The sequence below is a fragment of the Xiphophorus couchianus genome, chromosome 24 (assembly GCF_001444195.1).
Source record: "Xiphophorus couchianus chromosome 24, X_couchianus-1.0, whole genome shotgun sequence".
Lineage (NCBI taxonomy): Eukaryota > Metazoa > Chordata > Actinopteri > Cyprinodontiformes > Poeciliidae > Xiphophorus > Xiphophorus couchianus.
Window position 1 is genome coordinate 13,110,451 of NC_040251.1, and position 15,473 is coordinate 13,125,923.

The 15,473-nt window shown below is 41.5% G+C and overlaps 1 protein-coding gene across 15 annotated transcripts in view; it reads left to right on the top strand.

Annotated features, from left to right (window-relative positions):
* LOC114140471 (peripheral plasma membrane protein CASK-like) overlaps positions 1–5,605 on the top strand; it is a 33,010-nt gene extending 27,405 nt beyond the window's left edge. For 12 of the 15 annotated variants that reach the window (XM_028010366.1, XM_028010368.1, XM_028010367.1 and 9 more), the window contains 6 exons: positions 4–119; positions 776–856; positions 2,127–2,207; positions 2,287–2,489; positions 3,149–3,232; positions 3,751–5,605. In XM_028010366.1, the coding sequence (XP_027866167.1) occupies positions 4–119; positions 776–856; positions 2,127–2,207; positions 2,287–2,489; positions 3,149–3,232; positions 3,751–3,927 (742 nt within the window). In that variant the 3' untranslated portion in view covers positions 3,928–5,605. The remainder of the gene's footprint in view (positions 1–3; positions 120–775; positions 857–2,126; positions 2,208–2,286; positions 2,490–3,148; positions 3,233–3,750) is intronic. The other 3 variants (XM_028010369.1, XM_028010375.1, XM_028010378.1) reach the window with 1 other exon arrangement.
* The last annotated feature ends 9,868 nt before the right edge of the window (positions 5,606–15,473 follow it).

Genomic DNA, 15,473 nt, shown 5'->3' on the forward strand with positions numbered 1-15,473 from the left:
CAGGCGTGTAGCGTGCATAGCGATGGAGAAAACCAAGCAGGAGCAGCAGGCCAGCTGCACCTGGTTTGGCAAAAAGAAGAAACAGTACAAAGATAAATATCTGGCCAAGCACAATGCAGGTAAGAAAAACAACTACCTTTTTTTAACTTTGCTGAATGTTCATACAATAATATTATGTAAAGATTAAGTAGTGAAAAGTTTGGCTTGTGAGATAGGATTTAACCTCTTTGTGCTTCTCAGTAGTGCCAGTTGTTTTAACGATGCAGTGAAGTATAGCAGGTCCAATCACATTGCTGCATTTAGAAACAGTTCAGACTGCATGTGTGTGTTTTCCCTCTGAATGCCCTGCTGCCAAGTTTTTCAGTGACTAACAGCTTGTGCTGTTGACAGTTTGTTGTTAATGTGTTTTTAGTTGAATTGTTGTTCTTTTATTAACCCTTCCGCTCCCACCCCTTTGTCCATATTTCATGCTGTCTCTTACCCAATGACATGGCTGCATGTAAGTAAAGTTCTGTGTTCTTCCTTCTCTTTATTCTTACTTTGTCCTTTTTCCTAATGTTTCCTTGACTTTGAATGAGGACTGCTTTGTTATGAGATGCTCAGATGTGATTTGTTTAAAGCAATGTGATTCAGATTGATCTGTTTTTCAATCTGACTGAGGCTTAGTTGCAAATAGGACTGATTAAGTACTTGATTGGGGCTTCATTGTTTTTGATATAACTAATTATTAAATATATATACCATGTTAATGTAGCCTTTTTCCTCTGTTCTTCAGTGTTTGATCAACTAGATCTGGTGACATACGAGGAGGTCGTCAAGCTGCCATCGTTCAAGAGGAAAACACTTGTCTTGCTTGGTAAAAAACTGAAACAAGATGTAAATTTGTTTTAAGTCATAATTACCTCTAACGAACGCTTGAAGTAAATCAACTTGTGCTCTGAGTTTTATTGTTCTATTACTTTAAAATATTTCTGTGGTGTTTTTCTGTGTAGTTGATCAGAATCCATCAGTAAAGTAATGCCAAAATGGCTCACAGTTTGCTAATTAGTGTTTGTTTCTGAAATTTTACATGTAAGCTACAACTTGCGTGCGCAGTGTAGTTTATCCAATTAAAAAGGGAGCAGAGTATTGTTTAATTGTAGATGCAATCTAAAGCAAAAATTCACAATTTCTCTCACATTCTTGGTTTCCAACTAATTAATTCAGACATTTGCTGCTTCACTGGCTTGTTGTAGTGGCCCATAGCCACTAACATAACATTTGTTTCCTCTGTTAGTTTCATCTTCAACTGAACTAAAACCACTTTCAACAGTAACACATTAAAGGACTTCTGCAATCAGCAGAGCTATGTTAACTGCACTATAAAGTGCTGAGTCATGGAGTCTTAAACCTGAATGCATATTTTTCCCACACTTATCTAATTGCATTTCAGTTTCTAGAAGGAGTTTAGAAGCCCACAATGTGACTTGTAAGAGTTCTTACTAACATTGTGAATGAAAATGCCAAACTTACAACAAAGTATTAGGGCAGTGATAAATGAAATGGGGAAAGAAAATGTGGCCACAGAAATTTCTGGCAAAAAAACCTTTGATATTCTGTGATGTCAAAAAGTTTTAAATTTGCATGAAAAATGACAGAGAGAGAAAAGCCTCTTAAATGTTCCCAATCAAAATTCAGACATTTGCGACACAAGCTTACACTTTGGAAAAATGGAGATGCGCATCTCAGAAATGTAACACTTCAATCTTAGAGGCATTCTGGGATTTTCAGTCACAAATGTCTGGCGTCACAAACTGTAACAAAAAAATTCCATGCAAAGTTTTGACTTTGCAATGTAACAGAATATCCTTTTTTTAATACAAATGTACAACGTTTTGACATCAGAGAATATTCAAAGTTTTTGAACATTTAGTCCTCTGTGGCATTTTCTTTCTTTGATCTACAATGGCCTAAATCTGTCTTAGAAACTTTCAAATAAATGCCCAAAAGGCTCCCATACACAAACTACAACAAAAAGCCTTTTCATTTTGAAAATACTACAAGTACAAGTACTAGTTTAATTTTGTGTATGGAGCTATTTATATGTTGTTTAAATGAATCCTCTAATGTCTTGTGTGAACATTCAGGTGCTCATGGAGTCGGAAGGCGGCACATCAAGAACACACTCATTGCCAAACACCCAGACCGCTTTGCCTATCCAATTCCTCGTAAGTACGTGCAAATGTTTTAGGTGGTTTTTGTAACCCGACCTTGAATTGATGCCCACCTATTTGTCTCTCGGTTTAGACACCACTCGGCCTCCCAAGAAGGACGAGGAGAACGGGAAGAACTACTACTTTGTGTCTCATGACCAGATGATGCAAGACATCAGCAACAACGATTACCTAGAGTACGGCAGCCATGAGGACGCCATGTATGGAACAAGGCTGGAGACCATCAGGCAAATCCACGCTCAGGGCACGATCGCCATCCTGGATGTGGAACCGCAGGTACTCCAGGAGGGCGTTCCTGTCAAAAATAAATAAATCTATCAAACTTGAATACAAAAAAAAAAATCATTGTCGCCTATCAATCTGGAAAGGGTTAAAAAGACATTTCCAAATTGAAACTATGACCCTTAAGTTCTCCTCTGAAAAATAAGTAAAGTTTGATGTTGTATTCACTCAGTTATATTAATCTGATATTAAAAATGTTTCAATCTAAAATATTGATGACCAAAAAAAGCAAAAATAAGCAATCTAGGGGAAATGAAATACCTTTTTGTCAAAACTGCATGGAGAGAGAGAGTTGATTTCTTTTGAAATATTTCATTTAGCAACATTGACAACCTGGCAATAAAGATAAAGTAAGTGAGCACTAAATCTACAGAGACGTGAGTGACTTACTTTGGCTCTGAGGCGGCCTTCACAATAGATAATAAATATGCAAATTAAACACTTGTAGTTTTAAAAATGGCATGTTGACCTGATAATTTTTCCAGGTTAATGGCAATTTATTTTAAAATCCCGTCTCTTGATTGTAACAGAGACGACCAAGAGACCTATTAGCAATAACCTAACAAATCTTATCGCTAATAGGACTCTATGCAGGTGTCATGGATTTGACGTCAGAATAACATCTTTAAGTCGAGCTTTTTCTTCCCCATCAGGCATTAAAGATCCTGAGGACCGCAGAGTTTGCTCCGTATGTTGTTTTCATTGCGGCCCCCACCATCACCCCAGGCATGACTGAGGTACGGTCTCCCTGTAACATCACTGATCCTGCTTGTTTACATGTGTCCTACTTCTTAGTTTGGATTCAAAAGCAATTCATCAATTATTGAGATTAAAGGAATATCTTGTCTCAAGAGAATCAAGCTGCCAACTGAATTCAAACAAAGAAAACAAATGTTAAGCCACCCTTTGCTAACCTTTTTCTTTCTTTCATGCTTTATTTCTCTATAAATATCCTGCTTGTTTTAAGCATGTTTGTATTTTCTCCGGCATGCTTTTTATCACTTGTACCTAAGATCCCAAAGTGGTGCAGAAAATTGCCTGTAAGTATGGATGTGTGAGCTTTGTGTCTGTAGTGACATTTGTGGTTTGTATTTCTCAAAAAGTTCCATTAGATCCTTGTTGTGTGACTTGTAGCATTATTGTTTCCTCTGAATACATCTTATCCCTCAACATTAAAGGAATTTTAAGTTTCTTCAGCAGGTAAATTGCAATCAGAGTTGATGACGTGTTGTCTATTTTATCCTCCACCCCGCAGGATGACTCCCTCCAGAGGCTCCAGAAGGAGTCAGAGATGCTACAGCGAACATACGCTCACTATTTCGACCAGACCATCATCAACAACGAGATTGACGACACCATTCGCCTGCTGGAGGAGGCCGTGGACCTGGTGTCCAGCACCGCTCAGTGGGTTCCCGTCTCCTGGGTCTACTGACAAACATCCTCCCTGTCCTCCTCCCTTCACCAGGAATCTGAACTCTGTCACTTCCTCGACTCGCGTCTCTCATTAGTCTCGTTTCTGTAGATAAACTGATGTTTAAAAAGTGGGGAAATGAAGAACAGTGACTGCACACTTCATCCCACCTCCTACCCATCTCTCAATAGCCTGAAAGGCTCATTGACATGTACATATATACATATGTGTGTATATATAAATGATAAAACTACATGAATATGGTTCTGTCCTCTTAGTCGAAGGTGGGGAGTGGTGGAGCAGTGTAGTAGATATTTTGTAATTTTCATTTTGTAATCGATGGATGGATGAAAATATTGGAAAAGGCAATAGCAAGCATGACCATAAAACAGTCCTATGGAGTTGCCTGTGTGTGTGTTGGCCTTTTAAAGGCACTTCTTGTGGTACTGTGTGTTCTCTCTAACATCCCCCCAGACCCTTGGCCTCTGTGACAAACAAGCCGACCTTTGAAGCACATTTGAAGCTGCTACCGTGGCGACAACTCCCTGAGCTCTCAGTGTAGGTTTGGTTGAAGGAAAAAGCACTGCAAACCGGTTCTCTACCCCCCCATTATCTATTATTTCACTGACCCTCTGTGCCTTTCAGCCTGTTGAAGGAGCACACTGCATCCCTCTGTTGCTGTTGTTTCATGCCTCCCCTGACAAACCACTGACGGTCTATTGTTTACATGTCGGTTTGCACAAAATGGACAATGAAGAAACATACAAAGAAAGAGTACATTTTATCATCTTGGCTTTGATTTTATTCTGCCCTCTAACCTACAACGCAATCAAGAGGTACCGACACGATTCCTTAAGACACAATCAGCAGATGAAAAGCACCGACTTTAACTAAGATGGGCTCTGAATCTGGAAGATGACCCAAAACCAAAAGGAGAACCTGCCTTACCAGAGCCTGGAGGGGGCAGAAAACGTTCTTACCACCTATGCACACCCCTGGTTTCTGCCAGGCAGACTGCCACGACCGTGTTCTTCTAGCCCAACAGAGAGCCATTGCTTGTTAAAATGACAGAAAAGAGCTTTCAGCCCTAAAGCCACCGATTCAGAACTGTTACCTGTCGTCTTTAAAAAAATATGAAAAGTATTCTTGTTTTGGAGGCAAGAAAATAATTTTGTGTGTAAATGTCTCAATGGTGCGTACGTCATATGAGTGAATTACCAAGAGCCAGTGTATATTAACCCTGAAAAGAAGCTCAGTATGTGACATAACTTTCTCACACTTTACCAAAAGTGGCACAGCGCTCCCCTACCTGCAGTCAGAAGGAGGCCTGATGACATTAAATCTAAAGAGTTTTTTGAACTTGTGGTGTAGCAGCTGTTTTGGCCACTTTCAGTGTGGTGTTTTATTTCATGTCCTGTGTAAATTACCTCTGCAACGACAGAAGCAGCTCCTCTGGAAAAAAAATGTTGTTCTTTTTGTTATTTCATTTTTAAAGAAAATATATTTCCTTTTACGTGTTTAAAGTAAAATGCATTGTCTTCCATTTTTTTTTTTTAGTGCAAGTTAATGTGTGGTGTACTTTCTGCGGCATCTGCCTTAAACAGTGCTTTCATTCAAAGGTGACATCACAAGCACTTGGTCAGGTAATTATGATACAGTCTGAGGGGAAAACGTACTACCGTTTGTTTCCTGCAACCATGAAAATATAACCAAAACCAACCAAATTTACTTAAAGAAGATCTAAAGTAGGCTAAAAGGTATATAAGAGCAGTTGTGACAAAATGAACACAGTGGGTGTACATTTGGGTGATATTTAAATATTTTACTATTAACAGTATAACATCTATGCAGAATCTTTAGACACTTCTCAAATCTTATTAGTTAAGTATTTTTTCAGCAATAGTCAAACGTCTATTCCAGCAAATATCATTGAAGATATTGTCCCACAGTAAAGTAGAAGCTGGTTTGGGTATATGATCTCTTATTGTTTGTTCAATACATTGATTAGCTTTTGTACTTAAAAATGGGTCAGAGTTACCAATGAATAATTGTTGAACAGAGGAAGACGATAACATTTTCACCCCAGAAAATGGGGAATAGCCTCAAATACACTATAGGCAGTGCAGGAAATTATGTGGTCAGAAATTTATTATAAAAATATCTTTGTTGAAAAGTTTATGTACACAAACAATGCCAATGAAAATGGTTGAAAATGTCCAACCATTTTCAAAGAAAAATACATTTATGTTTTAAGCAGATCTCTTTGTTATTCCAAATGTATTTGTGTGGGGAAAAGTTATGTTTGTATATTAAATTCCAGCATAGCAATAGCTGTTTATGGAAACTGGAAAGTTTAACTGGGATGTTTCAATACTATAGCTACAGTACATCTTAAAAGAAAAGATAAACCACCTAAAACCTCAAATACATAGGTTGATGTAAAGTTCCACAGAGAATTTGGATTTAGAAAATACCTTTTGATCTACTTAATTTTAATATTATACATTAAATCCACCAAAGCCCAACTTATTTCTCATTACATTTTTCAGAATAAGATTAACCATTTTCTTCCAAATAAAATCAAATAATATGTTATCTACTTTTGAACTGATTTCATTGGAAATCTCAAGTGCTGAACTTGCATATACCAGAGTGGAAAGACCTTTAGCTTTAGGGAGGAGTGCCTGACCAGAGATGAATAAATCTCTCTGTAAGAAGACTGGATTCAAGTCTTACTCATGGCAATGTTTTAAAATTTAACATGAAAAGCCAATGTTGTGGTATTTGTAGAAGTTCGAGCACCAGGATTGTCAGGTGCTTGTTTGGCACAGTGGTTTGAGTCTGCGCTTTGGGCACAAGAAGACTGGGTTCAAGTCTTGCTCATGGCAAGGTTTTAAAATTTAACATGAAAAGCCTATGTTGTGGTATTTGTAGAAGTTCGAGCACCAGGATTGTTAGGTGCTTGTTTGGCACAGTGGTTTCAGTCTGTGCTTTGGATACTATGAGACTGGGTTCAAGTCCTGGTTGTGGATCAATATATCCAAAGCACAAACTCAACCCATTGTACCAACCAAGCCTCATGGCAATGTTTTAAAATTTAACATGAAAAGACATGTGGTATTTGTAGAAGTTCGAGCACCAGGATTGTTAGGTGCTTGTTTGGCACAGTGGTTTGAGTCTGCGCTTTGGATACTATGAGACTGGGTTCAAGTCCTGGTTGTGGATCAATATACCCAAAGTACAAACTCAATCCATTGTACCAACCAAGCCTCATGGCAATGTTTTAAAATTTAACATGAAAAGACATGTGGTATTTGTAGAAGTTCGAGCACCAGGATTGTTAGGTGCTTGTTTGGCACAGTGGTTTCAGTCTGTGCTTTGGATACTATGAGACTGGGTTCAAGTCCTGGTTGTGGATCAATATATCCAAAGCACAAACTCAATCCATTGTACCAACCAAGCCACAGGCAAGGTAGGCACTTGCAGGAGAGGGTAGAGTGAGAGGCAGGAGAGGGAGGAGGGCAGAGTAGGAGGGAGGCAGGAGAGGAGGCAAGGGCAGAGTCGGAGAGAGGCAGGAGAGGAGGCAAGGGCAGAGTCGGAGAGAGGCAGGAGAGGAGGCAAGGGCAGAGTAGGAGGAGGGCAGGAGAGGAAGGCAGGGCAGAAGAGGAGGCAAGGGCAGAGTAGGGGACAGGTAGAGGAGAGGAGGCAAGGGCAGAGTAGGAGGAGGCAGGAGAGGAAGGCAGGGCAGAGTAGGAGGAGGCAAGGGCAGAGTAGGAGGAGGCAGGAGAGGAAGGCAGGGCAGAGTAGGAGAGAGGCAGGGGAGGAGGCAAGAGCAGAGTAGGAGGAAGGCAGGGCACAGTAGGAGGGAGGGGAAGGCAGAGGAGGAGGCAAGGGCAGAGTAGGAGGGAGGCAGGGCACAGTAGGAGGGAGGGGAAGGCAGAGGAGGAGGCAAGGGCAGGCAGGCAGAGTAGGGGGAGGCAAGAGAGGAAGGCGGAGGCACAAGAGGGACGCAGGGCAGGAGAGGAGGCAAGGGCAGAGTAGGAGGAGGTAGGAGAGAGGCAGGGGAGGAGGCAAGAGCAGAGTAGGAGGGAGGCAGGAAAGGGGAGGCAGGCAGAGGAAGGCGGAGGCACAAGAGGGACGCAGGGCAGGAGAGGAGGCAAGGGCAGAGTAGGAGGAGGTAGGAGAGAGGCAGGGGAGGAGGCAAGAGCAGAGTAGGAGGGAGGGGAAGGCAAGAGAGGAAGGCGGAGGCAGGAGAGGAAGGCAGGGCACAGTAGGAGGGAAGGGAAGGCAGAGGAGGAGGCAAGGGCAGGCAGAGTAGGGGGAGGCAAGAGAGGAAGGCGGAGGCACAAGAGGAACGCAGGAGAGGAGGCAAGGGCAGAGTAGGAGGAGGCGGGAGAGGAAGGCAGGGCAGAGTAGGAGGGAGGGGAGAGGAAGGCGGAGGCACAAGAGAAAGGCAGGGCTTCACTCTCCTCCTACTTTGCCCTTCTCTTGTGCCTCCGCCTTCCTCTCTTGCATCCCTCCTACTCTGCCTGCCTCCCTCCTACTCTGCTCTTGCCTCCTCCCCTGCCTCTCTCCTACTCTGCCCTTCTCTCCTGCCTCCGCCTTCCTCTCTTGCCTCCCTCCTACTCTGCCCTTGCCTCCTCCCTCCTACTCTGCCTTCCTCTCCAGCTCTGCTCTTGCCTCCTCCCCTGCCTCCGCCTTCCTCTCTTGCATCCCTCCTACTCTGCCTGCCTCCCCTTTCCTGCCTCCCTCCTACTCTGCCCTTGCCTCCTCCTTCCTACTCTGCCTTACTCTCCTGCCCTCCTCCTACTCTGCCCTCCCCTCTACTCTGCCTTACTCTCCTGCCCTCCTCCTACTCTGCCCTCCCCTCTACTCTGCCTTACTCTCCTGCCCTCCTCCTACTCTGCCCTCCCCTCTACTCTGCCTTACTCTCCTGCCCTCCTCCAACTCTGCCCTCCCCTCCCTCCTACTCTGCTCTTGCCTCCTCCCCGGTCTCTCTCCTACTCTGCCCTTCTCTCCTGCCTCCCCTTTCCTGCCTCCCTCCTACTCTGCCCTTGCCTCCTCCGCCCTGCCCTCCTCTCTCTTACTCTGCCTTGTCTTCCTCTCCTGCCCTCCTCCCTCCTACTCTGCCCTTGCCTTTCTCTCCTGCCTCCGCCTTCCTCTCTTGCCTCCCTCCTACTCTGCCCTTGCCTCCTCTCCCTTACTCTGCCCTCCTCCCTCTCCTGCCCTTGCCTCCTCTCCTGCCTCCCTCCTACCCTCTCCTGCAAGTGCCTACCTTGCCTGTGGCTTGGTTGGTACAATGGATTGAGTTTGTGCTTTGGGTATATTGATCCACAACCAGGACTTGAACCCAGTCTCATAGTATCCAAAGCGCAGACTCAAACCACTGTGCCAAACAAGCCCCTAACAATCCTGGTGCTCGAACTTCTACAAATGCCACATGTCTCTTCATGTTAAATTTTAAAACACTGCCATGAGGCTTGGTTGGTACAATGGATTGAGTTTGTGCATATTGATTCACAACCAGGACTTGAACCCAGTCTCATAGTATCCAAAGCGCAGACTCAAACCACTGTGCCAAACAACCACCTAACAATCCTGGGGCTCGAACTTCTACAAATACCACAACATAGGCTTTTCATGTTAAATTTTAAAACATTGCCATGCGGCTTGGTTGGTGCATATTGATCCACAACCAGGACTTGAACCCAGTCTCATAGTATCCAAAGCGCAGACTCAAACCACTGTGCCAAACAAGCACCTTACAATCCTTGTGCTCAAACTTCTACAAATACCACAGCATTGGCTTTTCATGTTAAATTTTAAAACATTGCCATGAGGCTTGGTTGGTACAATGGATTGGGTTTGTGCATATTGATCCACAACCAGGACTTGAACCCAGTCTCATAGTATCCAAAGCGCAGACTCAAACCACTATGCCAAACAAGCACCTAACAATCCTGGGGCTCGAACTTCTATAAATGCCACAACATAGGCTTTTCATGTTAAATTTTAAAACATTGCCATGAGGCTTGGTTGGTACAATGGATTGAGTTTGTGCTTTGGGTATATTAATCCACAACCAGGACTTGAACCCAGTGTCATAGTATCCAAAGCGCAGACTCAAACCACTGTGCCAAACAAGCACCTCACAATCCTGGTGCTCGAACTTCTACAAATACCACAACATAGGCTTTTCATGTTGAATTTTAAAACATTGCCATGTGGGTTGGTACAATGGTTTGAGTTTGTGCATATTGATCCACAACCAGGACTTGAACCCAGTCTCATAGTATCCAAAGAGCAGACTCAAACCACTGTGCCAAACAAGCCCCTAACAATCCTGGTGCTCGAACTTCTACAAATGCCACATGTCTCTTCATGTTAAATTTTAAAACACTGCCATGAGGCTTGGTTGGTACAATGGATTGAGTTTGTGCATATTGATTCACAACCAGGACTTGAACCCAGTCTCATAGTATCCAAAGCGCAGACTCAAACCACTGTGCCAAACAAGCTCCTAACAATCCTTGGGCTCGAACTTCTACAAATACCACAACATAGGCTTTTCATGTTAAATTTTAAAACATTGCCATGAGGCTTGGTTGGTGCAATGGATTGAGTTTGTGCTTTGGGTATACTGATCCACAACCAAGACCTGAACCCAGTCTCATAGTATCCAAAGCGCAGACTCAAACCACTGTGCCAAACAAGCACCTAACAATCCTGGTGCTCAAACTTCTACAAATACCACAGCATTGGCTTTTCATGTTGAATTTTAAAACATTGCCATGCGGCTTGGTTGGTGCATATTGATCCACAACCAGGACTTGAACCCAGTCTCATAGTATCCAAAGCACAGACTCAAACCACTGTGCCAAAAAAGCACCTAACAATCCTGGTGCTCAGACTTCTACAAATACCACAACATAGGCTTTTCATGTTGAATTTTAAAACATTGCCATGTGGCTTGGTACATACACTGGATTGAGTTTGTGCATATTGATCCACAACCAGAACTTGAACCCAGTCTCATAGTATCCAAAGCGCAGACTCAAACCACTGTGCCAAACAAGCACCTAACAATCCTGGGGCTCGAACTTCTATAAATGCCACAACATAGGCTTTTCATGTTAAATTTTAAAACCTTGCCATGAGCAAGTCTTGAACCCAGTCTCATAGTATTCAGAGCGCAGACTCAATCCACTGTGCCAAACAAGCACCCAACAATCCCGGTGCTCGAACATCTACAAATACCACAACATAGGCTTTTCATGTTAAATTTTAAAACCTTCCCATGAGTAAGACTTGAATACAGTCTTCTTGTGCCCAAAGCGCAGACTCAAACCATTGTGCTAAACAATCCACTGACCAGCTTGGTGTTCAAATGTCTACAAATACATGACAGCTTTGTCATATTAAATTTTAAAACATTGCCATGAGCAAGACTTGAACCCAGTCTCATAGTATCTAAAGCGCAGACTCAAACCACTGTGCTAACCAAACACCTAACAAGCCTGGTGCTCGAACTTCTGCAATTACCACAAATTTGCGTCCAGGTAGGTTTTTCCCTACGGGATTTAAAAAAAACATGCCTTAGGTCAGGTCTTGAACCTCAGAAAATGAGCCACGAAGCACAGACTCAATCCATTGTGCCAAACAAGCCACTGACAATCTATTGGCTTGAACTTCTACAAATACCACATGATAGGTTCTTCATATGAAATCTTAAAACCATGACTTAAGTGGGGCTTGAACAAAGATCAATGTACAGGAAGCACAGACTCAATCCTCTATGCCAAACTAGCACCAAAATATACTGGTGCTTGACCTGCAAATATATCCAGATGTGTTTTTTATATAATTTTTAAAATACATTTTTATGCCCTTTTTGTCAAAAAAGATCTTGATTTTTTTCTAGAAAAAAACTCCACAGTATTCAATATTTTTTTTTAAAAAGTAAAAAAAACAAAAAACAAACAAACCTAGAATATCTTTTGATGTGAATGTTCAGAATAAAGCTATAATATAATAATTCAAATGTGGCATAAACATAAGAAATTTGCAAGGACTCATTATTGTTCCTTCTGCCTTCAGTTTCAGTCAAATATTATTGACAACTTACAAACTTGAATGATATCAGAAAACACACCAACCAAAGTGCAACAGTGTTGTACTTCAACCAAACTGAAGTACAACACTGTCGTATTTGTTTTCCAGGTTTCAGAAAAGGCTAGCTTAAAATTGGGAGGCAAAGCAGTAAGCAGAAGCAAGCTATCACTGGATCTGGATTCTCCAGGATTTATTCCAACATTACAATTTTTCCTTCAGTAAGATTCAAATTCACCTATTGATATCGAAGTTCAGCTACTCAAATGTTTGCTCTGTATACACCATTCATTCAAAGCACAGATGATGTTTGGCCCACCAGAGAAAACAGAAATAAAGGTTACAGCTGCATTAATAAAATGGAAAACCTTCTTCATTTAAAAAACATTATACAACTTTGCTGCTATTGGACAGTTTTGTTTATATCTAATAGTATTGTTAGCTCTATGTCAAATCTATTTCCAATATTTGCTCCATAAGAAACACATTCAGCTTAGGTTTAGAGGAAAAAAGTTGACTTCCTCTTGTGGTGTTTGTATGCTTATGTTTATGTGCTTGCAGATCATATTCTCTAATTTCCTGTCAACTTTTAACATAACTCCCCCCCCCACCATCCCAAATTAACGTGTTACTTTCCCCCCTTACTATAGAGATTAATAATTTCTGCATTTCTCAAAGGGGTAACTTGCTTATTTTTGATTATACAGATCAGCAATAACTTGTATGTGGCTTAACTTATCTCTAACTGATGAAGACTGGAAATTCTGGTTCTTCTCAGCTCTATTTCTGCACTTCATACTGGCATTCACGACTCAGTTTATCTCTATAGCACAATAACAAAATGTAAACATCAAAACAATCTAGACATTCCCCATATGGCTGTAATTTGTTTTTTTTCTTTAGAAATAAATTTCTTGGAATTCAGTTTTAATGAATGTTTTGCTGGGCTGCGCAGTTGGTAGCACTGTTGCCTTGCAGCAAGAAGGTTCTGGGTTTGATTCCTGGCTGGGGTCTTTCTGCATGGCGTTAGTTCTCTCTGGGTACTCCGGCTTATTCCCACAGTCCAAACACATGACTGTCAGGTTAATTGGTCTGTGAGTGTGTGTATGGTTGTCTCTGTGACACACTGGCGATAGGCACCAGCACCCCTCCTGACCCCAATAGTGACAAGGGTGTACAGAAAAATCTACAGATTTTTGTATCTATAAATCTTTTCACTTACTAAATTCAGTACTGAAAAAAATTCTACAAAATATTCTTATTGAATGAGTCAAACATGTAGTGGCGCTACATAGACGCCAGGTGACGCTAAAATATCTTCCCATCAAAGGCAAACACTTGCTAAAAGTGCAGTAAAGCCGGTGTTCTGACTTGTGACAGGGACGTTTACGCACCGAACGCCAATAGATTAATTTAGCATTAAAGACACTTTACACTTTAGTTCATCTTCCCAACGCGACTGTGGAATTGCTCATTTAAAACACCTGGATGAGTTTGGTGGAGCGACGCTCCTTATGTGTTGTGATTGGCTGATTTTTCCTTCAATCAAACTGACGGACTAACGCGAGTAGCCATTGGCCCTGGTTGAGCGAAAGTATGAAAGATAAATATAGATATTTGTATATTTTGGAAAGTTTCGAGAAAAATGAATTACATAATTATAAGTTAATTTCTTTTGAATTATTTTTGTTGAGAAACTCATGAATCTATACGCACACACACAAAACGATAAGACCCTCTGCCCCCCAATCTCTCATAATTCAGATATCAGATTCTTTCTCCCAACGAATTGTGACTTTTTGTCTTTGAATTTTGTCGGAGACAAAGTATTTTCAGTGATCCAGTTACTTCCAAATGTGGCGTCTTGCAACACCAACAAAGGTATATTCAGTCCTTGTTCCTTGCATCATTCCACGTTATTCATCCAAGAGTTGTTTGGATTTTCTTTGGTGAGAATTTCATTGCTATGGGCTCGTTAGAATATATATTTTGTCTAAATAAAAAAATAAATACTTTCCTACTGTATATCAGTGTAAGCAAAAGAGCCAAATCCTTAATGATAAATCTATTTCAAAGAAACACCCCATTTACAGGCTCTAAAAGGATTTAAGATTTTAGCTGGAGCAATTTGGACAAGTAATAAAACGTTTTTATTTCTTCCGTCATATTGTCTTCTGTTCTCAGCAAATATCAATTGCGACATGCTTCCAGCAGATGGCAGCGTTTTACTGCAAATTTCCTGATAGCCAAGTTTCCTTGTGCATATTTCAGGAGAAAAACGTTGAATTTCAACTTCAGATTTCATCTTCCTTTTTGATCAGCTGACACAGTAAATATAACACGATATTATATAGTGACAGGAGCACTTTTGGAAAGTAAAAATCAAAGTGAAGCGTTATTGTAGATCCAGGGAGTTATGTTGTGCTGAACCATGGTGAGTGCAGGATTACCTCAAAAGTGGGTTAACAGCTGCCTGCATTGCCTCTGCAAATGCTCCCAGCTCTCTCTCTTTCTCTCCGTGCACAGACAATTGGCCTGGTTCTCAGAGTGGAAGACGTGTCACATAAGACACATGGCTGCTTATAACAAGACCCTGTGGGACACCGAGAGAAATGGCTGCTTTATCTGCCACAGTGAGTAATACTCCTCACCAGTATGGATACAAAGCACCTGTTCTTGTGGTGTTCTCACCACAGCAAATGCCTTCACTCATCCACCGCTTTTGTTAAGGGAGCTTATTATGGTGTGACACTGTAATGAAGTGAAAATTAGCTTAGGAACCTCTCCTTTTCACATACCATATGGCAACAATCCAAATAATAAAACATCTGGCAGCTTTCTGTGTGCATCCAGATGCAGGGGTCTAATGGTATAGAGAGGAATGAACAATAAAACATACATGAATGTGTGTTGCAGAACGCAACTGATTGACTTCACTAATGGAATGCCGTAAACATAAGGTGTCCTATCAAAATGCTTTTCTAAAATCCCAAAATGAAACAGTGGTGGCAGCATCATGTTTTCATCAACATTGACAGGAAATATGTCCCAATGAAAAATTTAGAAATTCAGCTGGTTGTGTAATGTAAAAACATGAGAAAGTCAATAAATATTTTGAGATGAAAGCTGAAACTGGACATGGTGAAATGTTTTCTTTGCCTTGATTGTTCAGCTCCACTGGCCTCTGCCACATTCTCCCCTAAAATTCCAATTGGAAACCCCCCCCAAGAAAACAAGGCAAATATATAATTGTATGTGTTATGTCTGGGAACCGTGTGGTGTTCTGTCATTGGTTTTGCACAAACCTCACTTTTCAGAAGAGGAAGGATGCCCCTGGTGGTTGAGACGAGTCATTGATGTTGAGCATGGTGCATCCTCTCTAATTAACATTGATTAAACAAGCACTAATTAGCACATTCATCTGAAACACACATGCTACATTATGTAGATCCTGACAG